The sequence below is a fragment of the Mastacembelus armatus genome, chromosome 23 (genome assembly GCF_900324485.2).
Source record: "Mastacembelus armatus chromosome 23, fMasArm1.2, whole genome shotgun sequence".
NCBI classification, from domain to species: domain Eukaryota; kingdom Metazoa; phylum Chordata; class Actinopteri; order Synbranchiformes; family Mastacembelidae; genus Mastacembelus; species Mastacembelus armatus.
The window spans coordinates 3,190,125-3,214,403 of record NC_046655.1 but is presented as its reverse complement, the minus strand read 5'-3'; the positions used below and the strand labels follow the sequence as shown (position 1 = coordinate 3,214,403).

The 24,279-nt window shown below is 41.7% G+C and overlaps 3 protein-coding genes across 5 annotated transcripts; 1 reads left to right on the top strand and 2 right to left on the bottom strand.

The window, feature by feature from the left end:
• Positions 1 to 4: 4 nt before the first annotated feature.
• Positions 5 to 5,823, bottom strand: dnajc2 (DnaJ (Hsp40) homolog, subfamily C, member 2). Its single transcript, XM_026327258.1, has 16 exons — positions 5,519 to 5,823; positions 4,820 to 5,010; positions 4,246 to 4,321; positions 4,064 to 4,162; positions 3,750 to 3,972; positions 3,560 to 3,625; positions 3,364 to 3,455; positions 3,045 to 3,166; positions 2,104 to 2,253; positions 1,894 to 1,982; positions 1,726 to 1,795; positions 1,372 to 1,553; positions 1,063 to 1,163; positions 594 to 704; positions 303 to 463; positions 5 to 73 (listed from the first exon to the last, which is right to left on the bottom strand). Exons 1-16 carry the CDS (start codon positions 5,571 to 5,573, stop codon positions 5 to 7), a joined length of 1,857 nt encoding a protein of 618 aa, XP_026183043.1. The 5' UTR covers positions 5,574 to 5,823.
• A 120-nt stretch (positions 5,824 to 5,943) lies between these two features.
• psmc2 (proteasome 26S subunit, ATPase 2) lies at positions 5,944 to 9,803 on the top strand. The gene is made up of 12 exons (XM_026327261.1): positions 5,944 to 6,091; positions 6,309 to 6,346; positions 6,447 to 6,528; positions 6,692 to 6,791; positions 6,882 to 7,013; positions 7,111 to 7,183; positions 7,270 to 7,365; positions 7,501 to 7,665; positions 7,763 to 7,850; positions 8,139 to 8,341; positions 8,705 to 8,801; positions 9,534 to 9,803. Exons 1-12 carry the CDS (start codon positions 6,022 to 6,024, stop codon positions 9,689 to 9,691), a joined length of 1,302 nt encoding a protein of 433 aa, XP_026183046.1. The 5' UTR covers positions 5,944 to 6,021; the 3' UTR covers positions 9,692 to 9,803.
• On the bottom strand, positions 9,771 to 24,068 carry slc26a5 (solute carrier family 26 member 5). 3 transcript variants are annotated; one of them, XM_026327256.2, is made up of 19 exons: positions 23,881 to 24,068; positions 22,307 to 22,339; positions 21,507 to 21,815; positions 20,350 to 20,489; positions 19,992 to 20,102; positions 15,562 to 15,743; positions 15,159 to 15,323; positions 14,741 to 14,976; positions 14,384 to 14,531; positions 14,109 to 14,222; positions 13,838 to 13,915; positions 13,618 to 13,713; positions 13,357 to 13,463; positions 13,170 to 13,239; positions 12,975 to 13,067; positions 11,827 to 11,928; positions 11,090 to 11,287; positions 10,808 to 10,862; positions 9,771 to 10,660 (listed from the first exon to the last, which is right to left on the bottom strand). In XM_026327256.2, the coding sequence occupies exons 3-19, from the start codon at positions 21,659 to 21,661 to the stop codon at positions 10,479 to 10,481; spliced, it is 2,232 nt and encodes a 743-aa protein (XP_026183041.1). In that variant the 5' UTR covers positions 21,662 to 21,815; positions 22,307 to 22,339; positions 23,881 to 24,068; the 3' UTR covers positions 9,771 to 10,478. The 3 variants fall into 3 exon arrangements, with proteins under 3 accessions (XP_026183041.1, XP_026183039.1, XP_026183040.1); XM_026327254.2 differs by lacking the exon at positions 22,307 to 22,339; XM_026327255.2 differs by lacking the exon at positions 22,307 to 22,339 and having other exon boundaries at positions 21,507 to 21,803.
• Positions 24,069 to 24,279: the final 211 nt, after the last annotated feature.

Genomic DNA, 24,279 nt, shown 5'->3' with positions numbered 1-24,279 from the left:
GTCGTCATTTTTTACTCTTGGCTGCCACTTGTTCCTGAGCAGCTTTCTTGGCTTTAACCATCTCCACCAGTTCCTGTGAGGGGAAACAGCAGAAGAGCAGAGGTTAGCAGAGAACAACAGCTTCTTCCTGCCCCACAACCAAATATTCACAGCGATTTCTCCCCAGCTCCAGTCCAGTCAATACATTTCACCTTTACTGCACAACTCACACCTGTCACTGCTTTTGCTGCATCTACCTAATGAACTGCCAACTGAGCAAATGATGTCACCTGCACAAAAAAAGAACATTCACATCAGCTCACCTTGTACCTCTTCATACAATCTTTCTTGCTTCTCCCCGGAACGACAGCAGCAATTTTCTCCCAGCGTTCAGGTGTGCTGACTGGGTAGGTCTTCAGTGCTTGTTCCAGAAGTTTCTGTTGCTCTGTGGTCCAGGGTGTAGCATTACCCTCACCACCAGAGGCTGAGGCAACAGAAACAAGACCCAATGACACACATTTCTTACTGATAAGCACAACTGTCTCCTGAATTCCTTTTCACTTGGGATATAACCAGTGGAACAACATCTTTAACAATGACTTGTCCTGCCTCACCATCAAATCTCTCTGAGGGCACAGCGTTGTCTATGGATGTCTGCACTGAAGTGTGTTCCTTCTTGAACTTCTCAAAGGCTTTTTTGTTGATCTCATCTTTCTGTACTGGGTCTGAGGATACAAGGACACAAGTCATTGACATATTTGGCTTATCAGTCACTTCACATGATACCAGAGAATTTCAACAAGGTATCCTGTTGAGTCAGCTAAATGTTAACATTCGTCACATCTAACTTTATCATTTTTGCAAATGTTACTTTTTTTTTTTTTGACTCACTGGTTTGTGTCAACTTGCAGAAAAAGCATTCCATACATGAGTGTAAGGTAGATTCAAATTCATGTGTCAATGTATTAAAAATCATTTAAAATAACTCTGCTTCAGCTATGTTCACTCTTAATGGATAAACCAGCAGTATTGCAAATAAAAGAGAGCCCTGTTGGGTCTTATTTTCTTCATACGCCAGCTCACCTAGTCGCTGTAGATTCTTGGCTTTGTTGATGACATCTTTGGCAGTCCTCTTCATGCCGCTGGTGGAGTGTAAGTTCATATAGTTGGCAATAACTTCCCATCTACAAGACAAAAAACAGCATGTCTTGTTAGAATGAATGATGATAAAGGAGAGCAGGACAGGGATTAACTACATTGAGAATAATCTTTGGATTATTGAAAGCTATACTGAATCACAGCATGCATACTTCAACACCTGAAAACACTGGGCCACACTGCACAGGAAGAGGGGCAGAACTGAACATGCATCTATAGAAAGTAAACGTCTACCTGGAATTGGTTCCAGCAGGGAACAGGTTGACAGCTTTGATGAGCAGCTGGAGGTCGTCCTCATTCCAACCCTTCCCTGCAGCTCCTCCTCCTCCGCTGGCCTGGTCAGCGCAGCGGGCCGCCTGTCTCGCCTGGACCTCAGCCTCCCTCTCTCTCTGCAGCTGGACATTCACCTCCTGCACCTGACAAAAGACACCCACATTTGTCTGCTGTGAGGACGTCATACTGTGCATCGGTATCATCACTACAGAGGTGGTGCTGGTGATTCTTGGACATCTCTTGTATCAGTTATCAAATAAGTCTGAAATGCAGAAAAAATGAAATATTAAAAAAAAAAATGCTATGTTGATTTACCTGCTTCTCCACAGCTGCCTTGCAGTCTTCTTTTGAGCCTGAGGTGAGGATTTCATTCAGGGACTGCAGACTGCAAACAAACAAGTACCTTAAATACTGCTGAAAGACTTCTCAGGTCTGCTTCCTAAACTATTTTTATCTAAGTGATGAACTTATAGCTGACTGCACCTTGTCAGTTCCAGACGGTCACAGAGCTTCTCAACTTCCTCCATCATTTTCACACTGTCAGCTTCATTTTCAGCAAAGTAATTCCAGTTCTGTGAGGGAGGAGAGATGTGGGGACAGAATAGTCAGTTACAACCTGGGCCCTGAGATTTCAGATCCACTGTATCACCACATTTTTCAGAAAATCATCAGGTACACAAAATAAAAATTAACCTTGCACGAAGTCCTGAGTTTCTGTCTTTCTTTCTTGATTGCCTTCTTCTGGATCTCCTTCTCTTTCTTGGCCTGCTGTGCCACCTGCTTGGCCTCCTCTTCCTCCTTCTCCTTCGCCAAACGAGCTGCCTCCAGCTCTGCCTGTCGGGCCTGTGCAATATACAGAAAACTGGTTTTGTTCTATATTTTCCTCAATGGCAACAAATTACAGTAAAAGATGAAAGCTGATTAATTTATGTATCAATATTGTGTTTGTACCAACGCCTAGTACAGATTATTTCTGTTGTTCTTCCATTGGTGTCTTAAAAAAAACAAACACATGCACCCATGTTTGTTTCTCTCAGTCCCTTCTCAGTCTCCTTCCTTTTGTTGGGCACACTGGGGCATCACATGTGGATTAACCTGTTTCCTCCTGAGTAATGCTTAAAACCTCCAGTGGCCTGGCAGCTTTAGGAAGTCGACCATTTTTTGGAAACAATATTGTGAGTTGTCTTGACAGCAAACCACAAGGAGTTGGCTTGAATCTGATAGCACACCTTTGATGTATTTTACAAGGGAAATGTAGAGCAACACAAGCCCTCCAGCAAAGAACAACTGGAAACATTTAATTTGTGAAATCCTGCAGGATTAGAGTTGTAAGTTCTATTTTCAACCATGACAAGCAAACAGGCGAAGAAACTGAACTCAGTCACACAGTGACGTCAGTCTCTGTCAGTCTGTGCTGCAGTTTCAGTAACATGGACAGCATGGCGCCCGCCCGCACACCACACACGCAGCTCATTTGTGCTTCACTGCAATGTGATGTGTTCATAAAATGAAATGACAGCTGTTGACAAAATGTTTTCTCCAACCAAAGATTGAAAGCTCAGGGAGACACTACAGACAGAGTTAATGGATGTCTGATGTGAGCAGGAGGTAGAACGATTGTGAGTGAGACCTACTCGCTCCTTCTCGTCTTGTTCTTTCTTCTTGGCTTCAGCTTTAGCCTTCTTCTCAGATTCCTTTCTGGCTTTTTCTTCTTCTTTGAATTTCTTTATTCTAGGGTCACAGCTGTATGCAGTATCTGTAGTGAAGCAATACAAATGATCAACCTGACAAGCTTTTAAAACAGCAGTGATTTCTCATCTCTCCCATTCTTGTAGTGTGCACTGTATTAGCGATCATTCCATATAAAGCTTTCACAAAATACTCCTGGTGCCACTTCATGATATTTTTAGTTATTTAATTCCAATGTGCTTGATGAAGTCTGAAAAACCATACCAACTAGTGTTCGTATTCTGTTCATCTCCTCTTTCTTCCTCTGAGCTCTGGAAGCTCGATTCTGCTTTTCAATCCACCTCCTCTCGTCACGACTGCAGGAACAAGGCAAAGAGGCGTCACACAGACACTACATTTCTAACAGACTTCCTGACATCTGGTTTAGTCCTCTGGGTGGTTGTGATGTACAGTAACTCACCATTCAGCCTTTTCTTTTTCCTCTTCATCTAAGTATGAGAATTCCCTCCACGAGTCAAAGTTGTACCTTTAACAGGAGAAATAACAGATCATCAGCTCCTCCTGTCCTCCAGTTTGTTTTTTTCCATCTCAAAACAATGTCCCTTGCTAGAAGGGGACAAACAGTATTGAAAGAAAATACTACCACTTACCAAAAAGCATAAAAGTTATCAACTTCTTCAAAAGATGACTCCATGGTTCCAAGTTTGGGTACATGCTTTTTGGAAGACCATCTTGCATTTCTCTCAAACACAGGAGTAAACACGTCGAAAAAGTTTTCTTTGCCTTCGCTCTTTGAAGGCACGGTGTTGTCAAAGGTAGGATCTACACTGTCAAAGGCTCTCCGCTTCACAGGATCTGACAGGATTTCTACAGCTGGTGTTCAAACAGACACCGCCAGATTGACATGAGCTCAGAACCTCCATACTTGCTAGTGCTGCTAGTAATTAATAGCAGTATTACATACCTTTAGTTATACAGGTAAAGTAGTCATTGTCTCCTTCTACTATTTGCTCTCCTGCAGCTTTCCTTTTGTCAGGATGGTGCTTCAACACGATGGCTTTGTCTGTCGGGATGAATTTGGCCAAAATAAGTTATTAGCACCAACTACACAAACTGACCCATTCAAGCAAGAGGAAATATACTTACGGGCAGCTTTGATCTGTTTCTGTGTGGCTTTGTACCTCAAGTGTGGGAGCCCAAGGACAGCATAGTGATCTTGATTCTGATTTCAGAAAATAAGTGACAAACAGATTAAATAATCACTGCATTTGTTTGTTATTTATAGTAGTACTGTCATGGGCTCTCAGATTGTAAAGATCAGAACATTCTGGCATTACTTAACGTGATCAGAAACTGTGTTTGGTGCTTATGTAGCAGCTACTCCTCTGCCAGTGTTAGCTCCTCCACACACACACACACAATTAACAGCAAAATGGCTTCTATATGTTAGAATAAAGATGATTTCAGCTGTCTCCAACTAAAATCACATGACAAATTTGATGATGGACGCAGACTGGATAAATGTATTTTCAAACTGTAAAATAAACTAGCTGCCTGTCAATGTATTTACACTGTATTTGTTTGGATCCACCAATGTAAGAACCAGAAAACTGCTGGGTGACACAAAGGATCAGTAGTTTGAGTGTTTCCTGTGCATATCAATCCTTTGGAAATTAAGCACGATCTGTTCCTGTAACATCAACGTGACTTGGACTAGTACCTTCCAGTCTTTGGGGTCGAGTGTCCGAAGCATCGGGTACTCCTCCAGCTGAAACTCCTCATCTTCTGACTCCTCAGATGACTCTTCCTCTTCCTCCAGCTCCTGGAAGGAGGCTGACACATTCCTGTTCCTCCTCTTCACATATGCCTCAAACCATCGACCCACTGGCTCCACCTGGACCTGCACAGAGGCTGAAGAGGGAGAATAAGGTGAAGACCCCCCACACAGACTGATCTGACCGAGCTCATCTGAAATGCCCACATTTAGCCTTACAAGACTGTAGCTGAAGACAGCAGACTGCAGGTTATCAAAAGCAGTCTGTAGTTTGGAGAAAATGGTTGCATCAGTGCAGGCATGTGTATCTGATGCCTCTAGTGATGGCTGAGAAACATTAGGAGTGAGGCTCCTGTAACCAGGTACCTCAGTGAGCCACCCTGAATGCTGTCAGCTCCACCTGTGCCTTTCCTGCTCTGCCTTTATTCCTCAGGTCCACAGCTGGACAGATGTTCACCCGGACACATAACTACGAAAAACTCTTCCACACGAACAGATTCTTCCAACCTTCGGCTTCACTCAGAACATTATCTCCGTCCTGCTCTGGGCTTTGTGTCGGCACACGGACCGCCACAGCCAGTCTTCAGATAAAACAGTGGTGGCCTATCGTCAGCTAGCTGCCCTCCCTCGGCCTCCCTCACTTACCGGCAGCGGCTGCAACGACGCCCGTTTCATCCCCGTCCCGCGCTTCTAACAGCATCTTAGGAAAACAGCCCACACGAACATTCAGGCGCGGAAACTCCTTCGTGGACGATTTGTGTGATGCTAAAGTTTAACACGCCACATGGGCCTCCCTTTCTAGGTGCCAATGCGACAACGAGAATTGGAGTCACGCCGCAAACCACTCCGTGTAACGTTGGTTCCTCACTACTGGAGTTCCGCAGTAGACATCTTTATTAAGCAGTGCCTCTCTCTGGAAGCCAGGTCATATTCTTTTACAACAGAGAAGTTTTTTCTAAACCTAATGGTAAAAACACATAAATACACGAGCACAGTATATGTGAGGAAAAAAAATGTATATTGGTGGTACATCCTCAATATGATTCCGACCTGTATTTCCGGCGCAGCTCGGCGGAAACACAAAGCTGCTGTGTAATTGTGCAGTTTCGTTGGGTCTGTTTGTGTGAATCCGCTCCTTCAGGTTAAACATGCCGGACTATTTGGGAGATGACCAGAGGAAGATAAAGGAAGAGGAAAAGGGTGACTCGCCTATCAGAGGTATATCGAAAGGTTTAGGTACATTTTAACAGGCTAATTTAATGTTTTTTGCTACTTATCGACATTAGCTGCTTAGCTAACGTTAGCTCCAGTTTGTGTCAGTAAACCCTGACTATAGGTCTCACCTGATCTGCGCTGTACCTGACGTAAACTGTCCAACAGTGTCCATAAAAACACGTCCAATGTAAACTCACTGGTGTTTCTATTTGTGTCACAGCTTTGGATGAAGGGGACATCGCGCTGCTGAAAACATATGTAAGTGAGACCGTGGATCACCCACTGTGATCTGCCCGTGTACTAAACGGGTCACATTTGTATCATTAGTAGCTCATTTTCAGTTGCTGTTTATTGGCAGGGTCAAAGCACTTACTCCAGACAGATCAAACAAGTGGAAGATGACATCCAGCAGCTGCTCAAAAAGATCAACGAGCTCACAGGTGGGTGATGACACCACAGATCTGTTTCAGATGCCAATAGCGCTGTTTGTTCCACGGCAGAGGGAAACGTCTGGTTGTTTTCTTTATGAACCGGCGGCTGCAGATGTCATTGATGGATACTTGGTTGAGCTTGAATATCTGCTGTGTTTTTTGGCTTGGACAGGCATTAAGGAGTCAGACACCGGCCTGGCCCCGCCGGCACTCTGGGATCTGGCTGCCGACAAACAGACTCTGCAGAGTGAGCAGCCGCTGCAGGTGGCCAGGTAAATCAGACTGGGTGGAGCTGTTGAAAAATTGCGTTCTGCATTTTGGAGTTAGTATTCAGTACATGTCTTGATGTTTTTCCCCAACAGATGCACAAAGATCATCAATGCAGACTCCGAGGACCCCAAATACATCATCAATGTCAAGCAGTTTGCCAAGTTTGTGGTGGACCTGAGTGATCAGGTGGCACCGACTGACATTGAGGAGGGCATGAGAGTCGGGTGAGCCAAAAGTATTTTTATAATACCATTATTGTGTGACATCACTATTACCTAGTGAAACAGCCTGCTATATTTAGAGTCTCTTCTGTTCTTCCAGTGTTGACAGAAACAAGTATCAGATCCATATCCCTCTGCCTCCTAAGATTGACCCCACTGTCACCATGATGCAGGTATGAAGGCAGACAGTTGATTTAAAAAACACTGTTCAAAGTTTGCATTTAAGAAGAAATATCTTTGTCCACCTGTTGTGCTGTAGGTGGAGGAGAAGCCTGATGTCACCTACAGTGATGTTGGTGGATGTAAGGAGCAGATTGAGAAGCTGAGAGAAGTGGTTGAGACCCCTCTGCTGCATGTGAGTGTTTCTATCTGGAGTTCTTCGTAATACCTATGCAGGAGTGAATAAAGTGGCTCTTCTCTGCCATACTGAAGACTTGTCACACACCTCTGTCCTGACTGATGATTGTTTTTTTTCTCCTCTCCTTATCAGCCGGAGAGGTTTGTCAATCTCGGCATTGAGCCTCCAAAAGGCGTGCTGCTGTTTGGGCCACCCGGCACTGGAAAGACACTGTGTGCCCGTGCTGTGGCTAACAGAACAGATGCCTGCTTTATCAGGGTCATCGGCTCTGAGCTGGTGCAGAAGTATGTGGGAGAGGTGAGACTTTAGTGGCTAAAAGAGATCACAAGTCCAAGAATGGCAGCAGTTTAGATCTGAGTAATGATTTCAATAATATAAACTAATTTCTTTGCAGGGAGCCAGGATGGTGCGGGAGCTATTTGAGATGGCCCGGACTAAGAAGGCCTGTCTGATTTTCTTTGATGAAATTGATGCTATTGGAGGTCAGTCTTACCTTATTGTCCCATTCCAATTGTGATCCTTCAAAAATGGCCAAAACAGTGCTAAACTCAGAACAGAGCCATGTTATTTGTTACTTTTGCATCTTAGTTACCCGTAAGTAATTATAAAAGTTTATATGCTTTTACATACATTTTGTGATCTTTCATCATGAAATACTATTTTTTTCATTTTAAGTACTGTAACCAAACTGAATTGTAAAAAATGTCCATGGGAGAATACATCAATCTTGAAAAACATGAAACGTTGCCCTTGCGTTCTAAACCCACCAGGTGCTCGTTTTGATGACGGTGCCGGAGGAGACAATGAGGTCCAGAGGACCATGCTGGAGCTTATCAACCAACTGGATGGTTTCGACCCTCGTGGCAACATCAAAGTTCTGATGGCCACCAACAGGCCTGACACGTTGGACCCGGCCCTGATGAGACCTGGACGTCTTGACAGGAAGATTGAGTTCAGCCTACCTGACCTGGAGGTGAGTTAAGTCAGGTAATAGGTTTCATTGTCATTCTAGCCATGTACAGTGAAACCAGTTCCTCCAGGAACCATGGTGCTACATAAAAACAATAAATAACTACGCAAGACTAGACACATCTAATAATTAGACTAAGGGCCTAAGCTACATAAAAATGGACAAGTGCAGACATACAAGCAGTGCAGACACTAGATTAGACAATGTACAAGACAAAGGCACAATTAAGGACAGTGCAGTGCCAACCAGTACTGAGTTGATAGTTGATATTAGGTATCACTACATGCAATGTACTTGCAGTAAGTCCTGAAATACAGTTTTTCTATAATGAATCTCTGACCTTACCCCTGTTCATTGGTGTTTAAGGGCCGCACACACATCTTCAAGATCCATGCCCGTTCCATGAGTGTGGAGAGAGATATTCGCTTTGAGCTGCTGGCTCGTCTCTGTCCCAATAGCACTGGTAAGACTGACACAGCAGCATGTCACATCCTCACTATGTTTCTGTCTTCCACATTCACTTCATGCTCATTCATTTATTAAAACAGCCTCTTTTGTAGGTTCAGTAGGTTTATTATAGTTTCCTCCTTCTAAATCTTCATTCCAGGGATCCAGGAACATTGACTGAAAATTACCATTGTTCTAAATTACTTATGACACAGCTTAATCACTCCCAGTTATTCTGGGAGCTCATTACGCTCAGCTGATGCTGATTCTTTTAAAAATTGTAAAGATCAGCCTGATTAAGCTATCAGTCGACCTCCATTCACTAGTGTAGTATTAATGTGTGGCCACAAGGGTGTGCTGTAACATCACTGTTACTGTCCAATGAACATTAAATACCTCCAAAGTTGAATTTTCTAAGCTTTTAAAATTCTCATTCTTAAGAAACAATTTTTAAGACCAGTGAATTGGCACAAAACTAAAAGAGACCTTAAAACTCATGAAAGGTTGAGGTTTTTGAGAGATTCTATCCAGACCTTGAATTTCCCTTTGGAGATGAATAAAGTTTATCTATCTATCAAGCTGTCTGTAAAGACAACAGTGTCTACATTTATTTTAGAAACATCATGCAATAGTCACACCTCATCTAGAAACTGAAATAAATAAATCAATCAATCAATCAAGGGTATTGCCACATGAACAACTGAACTTCCTGCTTGTCAAGTGAGTAAACTTTGAAATTTCCCACTAGGTGCTGAGATCCGCAGCGTGTGCACAGAGGCAGGCATGTTTGCCATCAGAGCTCGAAGGAAGATTGCCACAGAGAAGGACTTCCTGGAGGCTGTTAACAAGGTCATCAAGTCCTACGCTAAGTTCAGCGCCACCCCAAGATACATGACCTACAACTGAGCATGTGTATGTATGTCTGTGAAGTTCCCACTTTGACCTTTCACCATCCAAGAGTAAAAAAATGTCCTTTTCATTCTTGTTCATTTAAAAATAAAGTTTAATCCAGATTTGACTCACTGCTTTGTTCAATGTTGGTTCCACACTGTAACTTTGAAGGCATCATGTGTTCTAGACAGCAGTGCTAAAGCTTTTTAAAAATGCATATTCAACAGTTTCTATTCTAAATTGTCAAATGACAACATATAATACATATTGTTCTAACTCAAACAGCAGGATAAACAACAAACATGAGACTACAAATTGACCAACAATGGTCATTTTCACAAGTTGAAACAGTTACACAGAAATACAGCTAAAAATATAATACTCATAGCCATCAGGACTACCTGTCAGTAACCAACATTTGGTACCAGCATAATGATGAGAGGAAGCTCTGCTCTCAACTTCTACCACAAACTAGACTTGACCGACTCAGTGTCATTGGACAAGAGTAGCAGAGCAGTCAGAAACAGAGCTATTAATGTGTTAAAAGTGCATCTTAAAGAATGCCCTATTCATGAGGGCAGGAATGTCAGCTGGAAACTCAGTCCTGAACTTCTGATTGGATAAGAGCCTCAAAAAGCTGCCTTCTCTTTCACTGCTGTGGGCACTTAAAATGTAACAGGTTAGTCACAATCTGGATTTCTTCATGAGACAGAAACAAACACTGGAATGCAGCATGGATGCTGGACCATTCTTGAGGCGACTTGATCGCTCAGGCTGTCTGACCTCCAGTCTGCAGCCTAAGTCAGCATGTTGCTTCTACAACTTCTTCCTGATTACCGGTGTTGGCACCTGTCAGGTTGTTGGGCTGATGGGAATTTCGGTGTTGGCAGTGCAGCACAGCGTCATGGACTGTGGGAAACACCATGTCTGTTGTTATGATGCCAGTAAAAAACTGCAAGGTATCCAGCTGCTCCAACAGGGTTCCTTGTAGACCAAAGAACAGAACAGTCAGAACACAGCCAAATTATAGATTCTCATTCTACAGTATTTACTATTATAATAAAATCCTCCTTCGCAAAGAAGATAATCTTCACTTTAAACAGTTACTGTGTGTATCTGATGAGTACTTACTGCTGCAGCTGGCTATGACTACGTGAACATTCACAGCTGTGTATTCCTTTATGATCTACAGAAAACAGGAACAGAAAATCACATGAAGGTCTGTTTAGACATTAGAGCTCTAAAACTAAAAAAAAAAAAAAAAAAAAATCCTACAAGCTTTTCTAAACTGAAACTCTTGAAGCTCATGAATGGAACCTAAACATCCACGTCCCTCATCTGGACCTGCAGCACACATTATCCTGCTACCACACTCTGTTTGGACTGAATCTGATTCCACTGAAAAGAAAGAACCTGTTTAATGGCTTTGGCTCCCACAGAGTCGATGAAGTTGGCAGATGTCCAGTCCAAGATGATGGAGTGGACAGTGCTGAGAGGTTCAATGAAGATGTCTGTCTCGCTGGCTTTGTCCCCTAGCTCACCGTTCTTCTGCTCCTCCACCACAGGGTTACAGGGCAAAACCTCATGGGTCACTCCCTCCTCCTTCTTGTACTACAAACAAACAATCAAATCACAAAGTGTCTGTAACATTCAGCCAGTGCCTTGTAAGAAGCCAAGACCAATCAAATATGGCCTGGTAAAAGCTCCTGTGTCAGTCCCTCCCTGCTACTGTACACTGCAAAACAGGTTTTTCAGTCCCTGCAGGATTTACACAATACCCTGCATGATATGCACAGTCATGCAAGCCTCAGCAGAATGTTGCATATTTTTTGCCCACCACTGCAAATTCTCATGAAGATCATCATGCCGATGTAGGAATGCAGTAAACTGCCCAAATCCAGGCCTATGGAGCTTGCAGAGAAGTGCAAGTACTCGAGTAAAGCTCTTAATGGTTTTGTAGATGAGAATTTTTAGATTATAGTTTTTACCTTTTCAAAAATTTGTAAAAACATAAATTTGCTTTGTCATCATGTTTAAAATTACATCTCCAACACAATAACATGCCTAAGTCACGGGAGGCCACTGTCAACAAAGCTAAGAGTTTGCATACACAACAAGCAACCATGGAGATAAAGGAAAGGAGGACTCACCTTTGCACAAATCTTCACTGTAGAGTTGTGCTTGCTGTTTGCCACCTTCCGTTTTCTTTGGGCTTTCCAGGCAGCTTGTATGTGTTCAGGGTTCACTCCTGTCTGTAAGGACAGAAACATGAGTGGAAACAGGCTAAAAAGACAGTATGCCTAGTTTAAAAAAAAAAAAAAAAAAACATCTTTTTTGTTTTAGTAAGCTGCTGCAAATCTAAAAAGATTTTTTAACTTTATTTTCTCGCCATGGTTTGCTGAAAACATTTCACAACCTGCAACGCTCAGCATCATTAATCTAATGTGTACAAAAACAACATATCACCTAATTAAAAGGGAACACAATTATAGACAAGGCAAGTTTATTTGTATAGCACAAAGTAATTCAAAGTGCTTTACAAAAATAAAAGGTTAAAAGTACAGAGGCAAAAATTTAAATAAGAAACAGCAAATAGAAAATTAACTTGAAATAAAATTAAAGAATGAGTGTCATATATCATATGATTATGCTTTAATCAAACTGACCTGTATGTCCTGCATCCTAACTATCAGTTCCTCTTACTTTTCCTACACAGGCCAACATCTGGCAGACCTCACTGACTATTAGAAAACCAGAGTTAATTACATACACACTAAATTCATCAGCACAGGCCCCCTGAGCTTTTATCATTCAGACATCAGTCATCTAGGACATCACTGGAGCTGAGTTAAATACCATGTTTTCTGCCTCCAGAGGTCCTTTAATGGTCAATGGTTCCTATTTTAATGTATTGTCTATTTTGCCATATATTGTTTAGGTATTTCTATTGTGCCATTTGTAACAACTACACCAGCAGATCGAACGGTTCTACATATCATAAATGTTTTCATCTAAAACCATGTCACCTCACAGAAAAGGAGTCAGTTGTATTTAAAAATAGGTGAATAAGTTGCACTTTTCAGGTTTGGGCTTGTTGCTCTGACAACAGCTGCAACAAATTGTTTTCACACCCATATCATTAGATGTTTCTGAGTAATAGCTGTACATAGTCACAGGATTTGTCCATTCTACACTATCATACCTGTCAAAGCCTGGTTAAAATCAATTAAAGACACTGGAGAAAAAGTGATTCTAACCATCTCCTTGTATTGCACACAAACACAGCAGACTGGATTACCTTCTCCTTCAGGGTGTTCACATAAAGGTCACTGTTGGCAAAGTAGATTGAAGAGTTGGAGCAGAAAATCTTAATCCCCTCATATTCAGCAGCCTGGGAACAAAACACGAACCTTCAGTGTTCAGATTAACAGACTTGGTGGGAAATTTCTAGCGTGGGTTTAGACTGAAGTGATCTTTCGTTAAACAAACTCACCTCTTCATACTCATCCACATCACAGTACAGCCCTGTGTCAGAAACATGTCCCAAAACAGCAGTTTTGGGACTGAAAGACAGAGATCAGACACACTAAATTCTTCTGCTTCTATGTTTGAAACATGTTTCAAGCCAATTCAAAATGTATTTACATGCTATGATACAAACAGCTGACTATTATCAGTACCTCTGGGTTCTGTAAATGACCGTAAGTATTGCAAATGTGACAGCGACCAGGAGGCCGTATTCCAGACCCAACAGTACAGATGCAACAAAGGCTACCAGCCAGATGGCCTGAGAGAGAAAAGAGAAGAACCAGAAATAAACCAACATGGGGAATTGCTGCACAGGTCAAACACCAGCAGCTAGTGTACATCCTCTTTTTGTCCTTCCTTCCTTCCTGCCTGAGGAAGTGAACTGCACAGTCACATTTGATTGACACACTCACCAGTTCAATCTTACTGGTCCTCCACAGAGTAGGAATGTCTCTAAACTGTTTGAACATCCCCACCAGATTAACCATGATGATGGCAGCCAGTACAGTCTGAGAAACACAATACAACAGAAACTACTGTGACCAGAACAATACAGAGACACGTTGGTGTGGTTGCTGTGGTCTCAGTAAAACATGAAGCATAAACTAGTTTTAGCTCTATGGCTTCACCCACCTGCGGGAGTGGCTGGAAGACAAAACCAATGGCCACTACCACCACGAGCACCACGAGAGACACCACCAGCCCCGCAATCTATATATATATACACACAAACACACGCAGAACAACATGTCAGCACCACGTTCTATTCTAATTATGGTTTTACAATACTAATTTGGACCAGTTAGATAGTGTAATCACTTCTGAAGTGAACTGTGTGTTTGTGTGTGTTTGTGTGTGTGTGTGTGTGTGTGTGTGTGTGTGTGTGTGTGTGTGTGTGTGTGACCTGTGTTTTTCCTCCTGTGCTCTCCTGCACCAGGCTCCTGGACATGGAACAAGTGATGGCAAACGTACGGAAAAAAGAGCTGATGAAGTTACACAAACCGAGGGCGATGAGCTCCTGAAACCACAACACACACAAAAAATAAATAAATAATATGCATATATATGTTAACAGATGATCCCGGTTACTTAAGTGCATGAAAACATACTGATACACGATACATTTTATCACGCCAAGATCTGCAGCTTGTCAGCAGCTTCTCACATGTCTTCACTCACCTGGTTGCCATCCACACTGTAGCCATACTTCAGGGCAAAGATTTTTGCAAGTGAGATGTCAATTGAGAATCCTACAACCGCTACAGCGAAGGAGTCTGTGACCAGACTGGGCAAGAGAGAGAATTCTGGGACAGCAGGGGGGAGAAGCCTGTGAACAGAAAAGAAAACACTGTAGTACATCCATCCCAGTGTAAAAATATTTTTCAGCTGAGATGTTGTGATGGTTCTTATTTACAGCTTAATGTGGAGAGCGACGACCCAGAACCACAAAATGAACACAGTGGAACAAGTTCTGAAGCTACAACTCGCCAAAATCCAAGAAATCCCCCCTAACATAACTCAAACCTAACAACCTACCCTGTTGGTATCTTTCCAACCACATCCACCTTGTAGTCAGTTGACAACGACATGCCGTACGAGATGCCGGTTGAGACAATGACCACAATGATCTCCCCAGGAATGGGAATGGGCAGTTTCTTTTTAAAGCGCTCATTGATATCTTTCACCACGTAGAGGAAGATGAGACACACAAGGCCCACGATGAGACTAGTGATATTTGTGCTGGTGATGTCACTGAAGACTGCCTTCACACTCTGGGTCATAAGAAATAGGACAGCGTGACCATTTATGATATATTTAAGTGATGCATTTGTTTATCAAATATAAATATAAAACCAGTCCCTGAAAACAGCAGTAACAAAGTAAAACTCTCAATTCTCAAGGCAGCTGATTTTGCACTCTTACTTTCAAACCACCAAGAAGCCATTAAACGTACATAAATAACAGAAAGGGGCCCACTAAAACGCTGCGTCTTCACCCCCAGCAGGTACTTCAGCTGAGAGACGAAGACGTGCATGGACGCTGCTGTAGTGAAGCCTCGCACCAGGGGCTCAGTGAGGTAGATTGCCACAAATCCAAACCTGAGAAGACCTAAGACAATCTGAACAGCATGAAAAAAGAAATGAAAGCGATCAGAACAGGCTACGTAGCTTTGTTTCAAATAAAAACATTAAATCAAGGTGTGTATACATAAACAACTCAACGATTCAGACATCCTGCCACTTTGGGTAAACAGTGAATCTGGAGTGTGAGAACATTTGAGCGAGCTGTATCACTTTTCTGTAATGTTTACACTGTGGGGGCCGAAGGAAGTAAAACCACATCAACAGCAGACTGACCTGGATGATTCCCACCAGAGTCGTGAGCATCACAGCCACACTGACTCTTCTGGCATCACGAGCCTCCTCGTCCACGAAGGCGGTCGCGTTGGTTCCGTTTGTAGGCTGGATATAAAACATTGAGTCTGGGGCTTCCCTCACAACAACTCCCCCTATCATCAGGCTTATAACTGCGAAGGTGCCTGCGGATCACATGCACAAACAAAGCACATTCTGAGATTGTCTTTGTCAGTGTGTGGCCTCCTAATCTTACTCTATACTTCCTCCCATGAATGACAGGGAATTTAGAAGTGTATTTTCAGAACTTGGTTCATGTCAACCATGTCTAATTGAACTGTTAAACCGTGCACCTAAACTGTGTGTATGGGTTTGTCTGTGCCCTGTCACTGGCAGCATCCCTTTGGAAAGGCCATCTTGCCCAGCACTTGAACAGCTGCCCAGTTATTCCTCTTGCTGTCTGCCAGAATTAAGGATCATTATTTCCACGGCCACCTGCTAGCAGGCAAAATTTAGGGAAGAGCTATCTGACGGTGCTCCCTGTTGTATATCCATTGTTCTGTTCACATCACCTCTTCAGTTTGAAAAGGTTACAAAAAGGTTGAAAAGGTTGGGTTCAGTGTACCCATTTGGTAAGCAGACTCAAAGGTTAGAGCTGACATTTGAGATGACAGGGGAATAAGGGAGCCATTAGGGTGAGGTGTTGGGGAGTGGGGTCACTGCCCTGTTACTCACAGCAGCTGAAGACACAGAGAGCACATCAAAACTGGACCAGTGTGTATTCACTGAGCCGACCCTCTGTGACGCTCACCATACTCTCCTTGGCACTGACTATGAAATCCACCTGGCCGTGTGAAAAGGCCACAGGCTGCCTTGAGGACCAGCATTCATTTAGACCAGGATAAGCAATAATGAGCTTCACATGGGGATGGGATTAGAACACCATAAAAGTTTTTGCTTTTCTCAAAGCATTGTGCCAAAGACTGATTGTACTATGAAAACAATGAAGGCTGACATTCACAAGTGTTTCCATCCTTCATGCTTGATATAAAGCAACATGAGGCGAGAGAGTGAAACAGAACTCACAGCAGTTATCTCTGTGTTTCAGCAATGCCTTTATCTCACCTTAAAACCACACACACACCACACCACTGCTGATAAGCAAGACTCAGAGCAATTAACTTGCATTTCCTCTTCCTTGATTGGGTAGTGACAATGTGAATGCCTCCACCTGAAAAGTTTACCAACTTTATGATCTCTGCATTTCTGCATGCATTTCTCTTTTTATTACTGAGCCAGATCTTCAGTAACTGCCTTTGCCAGGCTTTCACCAGGCCTGCAGTAACTGTTACTAAAGCTACTGTTTTCAACAAAGAGGGCTTTAGTGGGAAAACAAATTCAGGCTATCATACTGCATCAGACTGCAGCTCCAGAGCAACTTTGCTTATTAACAGTTTTGATTCTTTTTCTAGAAGGAACTTTTTCATAAGTGGAAAAGCAGGTTACTGATAACATCAACAATGGCTTCAGTCTAAAATGCTGTAAGTGTCCCAGTAAGCTGTGACAGCGTGGCAGTGAGTCCATGTGCAGGATACGAGACATTGTCTTTGAAATTGAATGAATCCCAGCAACCTGAACCAGCTGTGCTCAGTGTTTACTTTCAGGGTAGATCATTACATACCTGCAGTCATACTTCAGTGTGATGTTTGCACCATGAGTTGAGTCTGCAGGAACTTGCAAAGTTGCAAGCTTGTAAAGAGAAAGTCATATTTTCTCTTTAGGTCATGATATCATTCTTATAATACATAGACTTTTCACATTGCAGAAGGTCATTTGAACATGTGGATTTTGCCTTTCAATTTATAAATCTATTAAGGTTTCAAGTCTTTTCACAACCTAACAAACTTTATTATACAACTACAGCTACACTGTGGAGATGTACACCTGTAGAATACACAAATATGTAAAGGTGGATCAAGTTAGAACATTATGACAAATCATTGACCTGGACACACTCTTATCAGGGGTGGCCTTCACTGCAGGAAAGTACAACGCCAAACCAAACACTACCATCCTTTATCAAATATTGGTATGCTTCACCTTAGTTCTACAGACAATGCTTAACACACTGATTAGACCACCAGTCACAAAAAAAGAGGAAACAAATATTTTAGAAACCTGTCACAAAACCTGATTAAAACTAAACATTTTATTTTTTATTTATTAGCTTCAGAGGAATGAGGAATTTCAAATTCAGTTTGCATTTTCATACCCAAATTTGGGCCAGCATATTAGACTTCTCTCAGATAAATTAATCAAGCAGGATATTTACCCAGTAAAACTTATTTTTCCATGAATGAATTCAAGTAAATTACTGTAACTAATAATGTGCTTTACAATTTTTCTGCCTTTCTTGTAAAACAGTAAATTTCAAAATTCATGAATAACAACAATAATTATATTTTATTATTAGAAATACTACTGTGACCAAAGAGCTTGGTGGGATTAACCTTTACAGAAAGAAGAAATTGTGGTAATCACAAATACTGTTATCTGAGGCCCACTGTGGCACAAACCCCACACTGGGTGGTGAGCTAATAAAATGTGTTAAGCAATGTACGTCAAGGCTTGGTGCTGTGTAGTATTATGACATGCAGTGGAGCTGTGGAGTCATGCACTTAAAAAAAACATCATGCTCAGCATGTGGACAGTATGCTAGTGATTCCCTTTACTCTGCTAGAAATTAAAGCAGCCCGCCTCCAGGCCGCTGTACAGTGCAGTCTTCGTGTTATGTATTCATTGGTCAGTTCAGATCAGACATTTTGTTTGAAAAGGCAGTGCACATTCTGTTTGTGGTGTGCATTTGTCACATGGACTATGTTAGAGGTAACATTTCAGAGGACTTGGAACCGTTATTAGGAAATAAAGTAACCAGATGGGTGAGATGTCAGGACATGAGGTCCCTGAAATTTCACAATCCTTCTGCTCGTGTCAGTTCAGGACAAGGTAATCAGATCTCAGTCAAAACATTTACTCCACATGCCAACTCAAAGACAACTTGTGCAGGAGGTTTCTTTCTGTTAATAGGAGTTTTTCCTCCTGAACAGCTGCTAAGTGTTTGCTCATAAGGGATTTGTTGGGTTTCTAAGTAGGTGTACCCTTGCCTTTCACCCAAAGACAGCTAGGATAGGCTCCAGCAGATCCCTGTGATCCTAAATAGGAATAAGTGGGTATAGATAATGGATGTATAGATATCAGATACTCCTTATGCTAACATTTATGCCGGGAATGTTAAAGTCTGCACTTTCAACCTAGTCATGATCTTAACATGAGCTTCATTAGCTCATAGCATCAATAGATCAAATCTTCCAGTGAGATCAACTGTTGCCAGCTGGATATGAAAAGCTGATTTTGTTGTCAAAATATGAACCTTAAGCAAGGAATGTGCTGCACATGTCATAAAAAAGCTGGACTTTTTCCCTAAGAGCTCCCCTGTAAAAGGTCAGCTGTGTCTTCCTGATACTCTACAACCCTGGACAGGCAACCCTGTCCCTCACTGAATCTCCCACTGTGTGGTGCATGTGTTAACTATCTACCTCTGGACATGATTCTCATGACAATGTCCGTAGTTTCATTTATATGTGAAAACAGAAACATTTAATCCACGCCGACTCCGACCTACATCAGTCATCAGAACAGAGGATGCAATCAACAACACAGGATGCAGAGGGAGCAGCACAAAAAAAGTCTGTCCTATACACGCTATAGCTGTCATTAGAAATGTACTAACTGTACCATGGGAAATACAGGCATGAAGACTAAAACACACAGAGGTTAAGGATGACATGGGTCTTGAACCCGTGTGGATTGATGGTAGATGAAACAGAAGTCTGTCTGCTCAGTGAGATGTTACTGTGTCAATTGGCTTGAGAATAGTAAACATTTTACTGGATGACTGATTATCTGACCACATAACAGAAAAACTAGAACAAGAAATCACCACTGCTATCCACATAACAACGTTGTAATTGTTTAATTATGGAAAATGTGACGTTCACTACCGCAACGGTTCACTGTGTCACTGTGTGCCATGGCAAACAGCTGCTTCATTGGATGTAATTACTCGTGAGGTCTAATTCATTGCTAACTATTTTAATAATCAATTTTATCGATGAGCTGTTGCAGCCCTATAATAAACAAATGAAAAATGCAAGAGCAAAAACATGTCATATTTGATATGCTGCATTTGTCATATAACATCCTCACAGAATAACTCACACAGGGACATGAGGTAACTTTAAATTTCATGTGATCTGTTAGGTGCCATGCTGCACAGTTGTATGTCTATATTGGCACTGGTCGCAGCAGCTTGCAGGAGGAGATTTATGACTCAAAAACAAAGCTTCTACAAAAAAAGTTTTTTTTTTCCTCACCTATTGACACATGTCTGGATGTGCCAAAGAAAATGTAGATCAGGAGGGGGTAGAATGAAGAGTACAGACCATAAACAGGAGGCACAGCAGCCAACATAGCATAGGCTAGACCTGTGGACCAGAGGAGGGAGAGATGTAAATAAACTCAACAGTGCCAAAAGCAGAATGACTGCATGACAACCTCAGAGCTACAGAGTTACCAAAACAAAGACAGCATGAAGCCAATAGTAACCCCTCAGGAGTTGGCAGCTGGCCCTTTGCACTATTTAACGCTTATGTGATTCCAGATTACTCACATAACTCATTGTTACTGTTCAACACAGTGGGGCTGGGGCTGCTGGGACTACAGGGCACTGACCTTGAGGGAGCTGAACAACTCCTGTGCTGACACCTGAGACCACATCTGAAAAAAGGTACTTCTTGACTGGATAGGATGGCAGCCATGTTAGAATAGGCAGGAAATTCAGAGCTGCTGCCTTGGCCTTCTCTGATGAACACCTATGACGTAAAAAAAAAAAAATTACATTTGTATTAGTTTGTAATTAATAAATAATAAGAATCACAGACGACCACAAAAGCTTTTCTTGCAAACAGTTCAGGTGTTTTTGGGAAGACAATGAATCACCATGAGTGACATGGAGGAGTTATTCTTCTCAAGGATTCAGCTTTAAAAATAAAATGTATAAAGTTTAGAAATCACATCAGTGCATGACAATGATTCATGTTGTTTTTACTGATTCCGTGGTCAAAAGAGAAATGAAAACAAGTTAGTCACCCTGACAAAGCAGCAGCTTTCAGTAAGACTGAAACCATGGCATAACATTTATAGAGATTTATAGAACACAAAGGTCACACACCAGTGCAAAAGTGCAGAAGTAGTCTGACACAGATATGATCTACTTTTTCTATGCTTATATTGGAAATGGGCAATGTGACCATATTAATAAAGTGCATTTCTACTATGTGACAAGGCACACTAAAAACAGAGAATCCGCTCTTTAATTTTATAAGTTTCACTGTTCAAACACTCAGGAAGGGCTGGGGATAGGTAATCACAGGTGCTCCAAATATTTTTTCTCTTCATTCTAAAAAAAAAAAAAAAAAAGAACAATTCACCCAACTTGTTTGGTGCTATAATCTGCCACCATATGCGACACTGGGCAGTGGTACCTAGTGCTCAATCATTTGATAATCATACTTTGTCCAGTTAAGCTGTACAAAGCAGGACTCTTTTCTAATGAATATATGAATAATGTACATGTGGTAAAAAAACGCATTAATTGCCTTGAATAGTTAATGAATTATTTTAATGACTGATTAATCATTTAGGTTAGTTATCAAGTAAAATAATTAAATAATATTCAGGTCTTGGTTTGAGTCATAAACCTAAAGGATCTGTTCATTTGTCCTGTAAAAGACATGGTAGCACTATTTCAGAAGTCTTTTCATTTGTGCTGGACTCTAGTCTCTTGATAGTAAACAATGTAGAAAGCTCATTTTAGATCTAAACTTTACCGGAACTGGTGTGACAGTCTCTGTCGGAGGGTGGTGGATTTTTCTTTGCGGTTGAGCTGCAACCGGATGAAGGCTTCATCATAAACGGGACGCTCTATCTTGTACATCAGCTGTGAGGTAGCATCCTTCCTGGATGCCGCTGCTCCTTGGTCCATAACAGAGACAGGAGGGCTGATTGTGTTAAGTCAGAGTGTGTCTCTCCACTGCTGATTATCTGCCCCAGTCTCTCGTCTCTGTCATTATTCTTGCCAGTATCCTCATTCCTTTACCAGCTCCAACTGCTTGCACCTCCTTTTTCTGCTCTGACGACTAGAAAAGACAAGAGAGATATCGTTCTAAGAATACCTGGCTTGCTTTTTGGTTCATTACTTACATGATAACAAGAGTGGGAGTGACAATAACCAACCAATCCTGGATGTTTGCGAATTTTGGTGTTGAGAAGAGATAACTTTATGAGGTTTTCAAGGCTATTGCCTTTGAGCAAATGCCTTATCATTTTTAGCAAATATTTGGTCTTTGGCAAGCTGATGCAACTATATGGGTTATGCTACATGCAAACTATTGTTGGGACACTGTTTGCTTTGCATATGGCATAAAGACTCCTCTGTGTAGATCACAGCATATCAGCATTCACACCAGAGGAGACAAGCAAACACATACCTGCATTTGTCAACATTCATGGTATGCAGTAATATGCATATCCTTTTTGTGTACCACTGTATCCTGAAGAATATCCAGCTGTTGCAATAGGAGTATAATAGAAGAGATTATTTATGACTACATAACGAATCCAGAGTTACCTCATCTCCTGGTTGAAGTAGCTGATTATCTACCTTGAAAAATGAGACAGGTCACAACATGTTTACCCCTTTGCTGTCTGTCAAAAGACACAGGACACTGTACGCACTTGCACCAAGACTCAAAAACAGCTTCTATGACAGAAAAGTTGCAATATTAAACACTCTCACCCCCAATCACTCTCTCTGCATTACACATCTTCAATATGAACCGTGAGCCTTCAATCCCCCCCATACATAATGTCTCTCAGTGAAATATTCCACTGTGCATATTCATTGTGTATTGTCCTATCTATCACAGTGCAATACAGTACAACTGCACTACCTCAGTGCCAGTCGATCCCTGCTCACTAGTGCTTACATTTATTTATCTCTGTGGTTTAACTGGATTGTATTGTACAGTGTATTACTATATTGATTACTGTATAGTGTCTTGTATGGTAATAAAAGCTTAGTGTATGAAACTTGTGTATAGATTCAAACATAGGTATCTGTGTATTTGTACTGATGAAGGTATCTGGAGGTTGCTCTACCAGTTTCATTGTATTTTATGTCAGTAACAATAAAGATCTTATCTTTTATTCAAGAGGACATTTTTGCATACGCATAAAAATGTCTGTATCCACATCAAGTAGCTTTAAAATAAACAGGCGAGGACAAAAGAACTCATTTTAAGGTGGTATGTTTATTGTGTGTGAAAATACATTTTGTCGTTTCTGTATTAAAACCGGAACTTTTGAGGTGGAAATAAATGCGAGGTTGTAATTTCCCACTGTGGTGCAGGATGACAGTTATAACTATGGCTCACACCCACATTAACTATTGTTCTGGACAGTCTGACAGCGTGAATCATGGGTAAAGCCTGCTAACCTTGCTTTGTTTAAGAGACGACTATCAAGCTAAATGTTCAATTAGCGTTCAGCACGAGTTTTGGTGCTTCCTCTCAGAATACAAAGTGTGACGATGTAGACACACAAAAGCACGAAGACAGTCCAAATGTTTTTAAACATACTTTTATGTTGACACTGACTGTTAAATTCCCACTGCAAATCAAACTAAATGTAATATAAACGACAAAAAGCGTCAGTATTACCCGTTAACCCACAGCTGGATAGAGCCTAGCGTGGATTTGACTGGTAAATATGACGCATGCGCTCTGAGCTCGAGTAGAACCGCGTTATGTGGGATTGATTTTTAGGACACCGGAAATAAAATAGATACTGCTGCCTAATTCTGATGATGGGGAAAACATGTACAAATCTTGCTGTGTTGTTGTAAGTGTCAACTGAGACGAAGGCTCTTTACGTTGTAAAACCAAGCAGTTTAATTTTAGCTCCATGAATCAGACGCATCAGCTCTCCCAATAAACTCTCGGGAGCGCCTCGAGTCTCTGCCCGTTTCCTCCTGTCTCCGTCGGCCAGCTAGCACTTGGAGGATAAAACAAGGATCTAAGAAATACCCCTGAAATACGAGGCAGTGTCGTTTGGCTGACAGGCATTACCCAGTGTCAAACGACACTGCTCTCGCTGTGACAGCAGAGTTCACCTAGTACAAAGATGCTAAAAGACGAATCCTACCTGCGGCCTCTTCCAGCTCCTGTAGGGATGCTGCCGGATGAATTTATAGACAAACCTCTTGAGTTAAAGTTTAACAGGGAATACGTCTTTAAATGACAGCGCCAACCACTTAATACACCAAAGATGTTCTACTTTGAAATAATGAGTTACTCTACTGTGAAATTCTGTTCTGCCTTCCGGTTTGCAAAGACATCGACCCTTACGCATGCGCCTTCCTGTTGCAGCGAAGCAAGTTTGTAGTCCTAAGATTTGTGAGTGTTCAAGCATAGCAAATATTTTGTTCCACATATTCATTTAATTATTATTCACCTTATTCGTGAATTTGAGCGATGTTGGCTTTCCTTTAAGGTGGCCCTGTGTGCTGTACTGGTGGACGTTAAAGAGAATCTGAAATGTATG

Coding starts and splice junctions, on each gene's coding strand:
- dnajc2 (XM_026327258.1), bottom strand. CDS start 5,573: ATGCTGTTAGAAGCGCGGGACGGGGATGAAACGGGCGTCGTTGCAGCC. Junction 4,163..4,245: donor GAAACAGATCAAAGCTGCCC/GTAAGTATATTT, acceptor TCATCCCGACAG/ACAAAGCCATCGTGTTGAAG. Junction 464..593: donor GCCCTCAGAGAGATTTGATG/GTGAGGCAGGAC, acceptor CTGTTGCCTCAG/CCTCTGGTGGTGAGGGTAAT.
- psmc2 (XM_026327261.1), top strand. CDS start 6,022: ATGCCGGACTATTTGGGAGATGACCAGAGGAAGATAAAGGAAGAGGAA. Junction 6,792..6,881: donor CAGCCGCTGCAGGTGGCCAG/GTAAATCAGACT, acceptor TTTCCCCAACAG/ATGCACAAAGATCATCAATG. Junction 7,851..8,138: donor TGAAATTGATGCTATTGGAG/GTCAGTCTTACC, acceptor TAAACCCACCAG/GTGCTCGTTTTGATGACGGT.
- slc26a5 (XM_026327256.2), bottom strand. CDS start 21,661: ATGGACCAAGGAGCAGCGGCATCCAGGAAGGATGCTACCTCACAGCTG. Junction 14,977..15,158: donor GGCCCCTTTCTGTTATTTAT/GTACGTTTAATG, acceptor CTTATGACCCAG/AGTGTGAAGGCAGTCTTCAG. Junction 14,223..14,383: donor ACAGTGTGGATGGCAACCAG/GTGAGTGAAGAC, acceptor TTGTGGTTTCAG/GAGCTCATCGCCCTCGGTTT.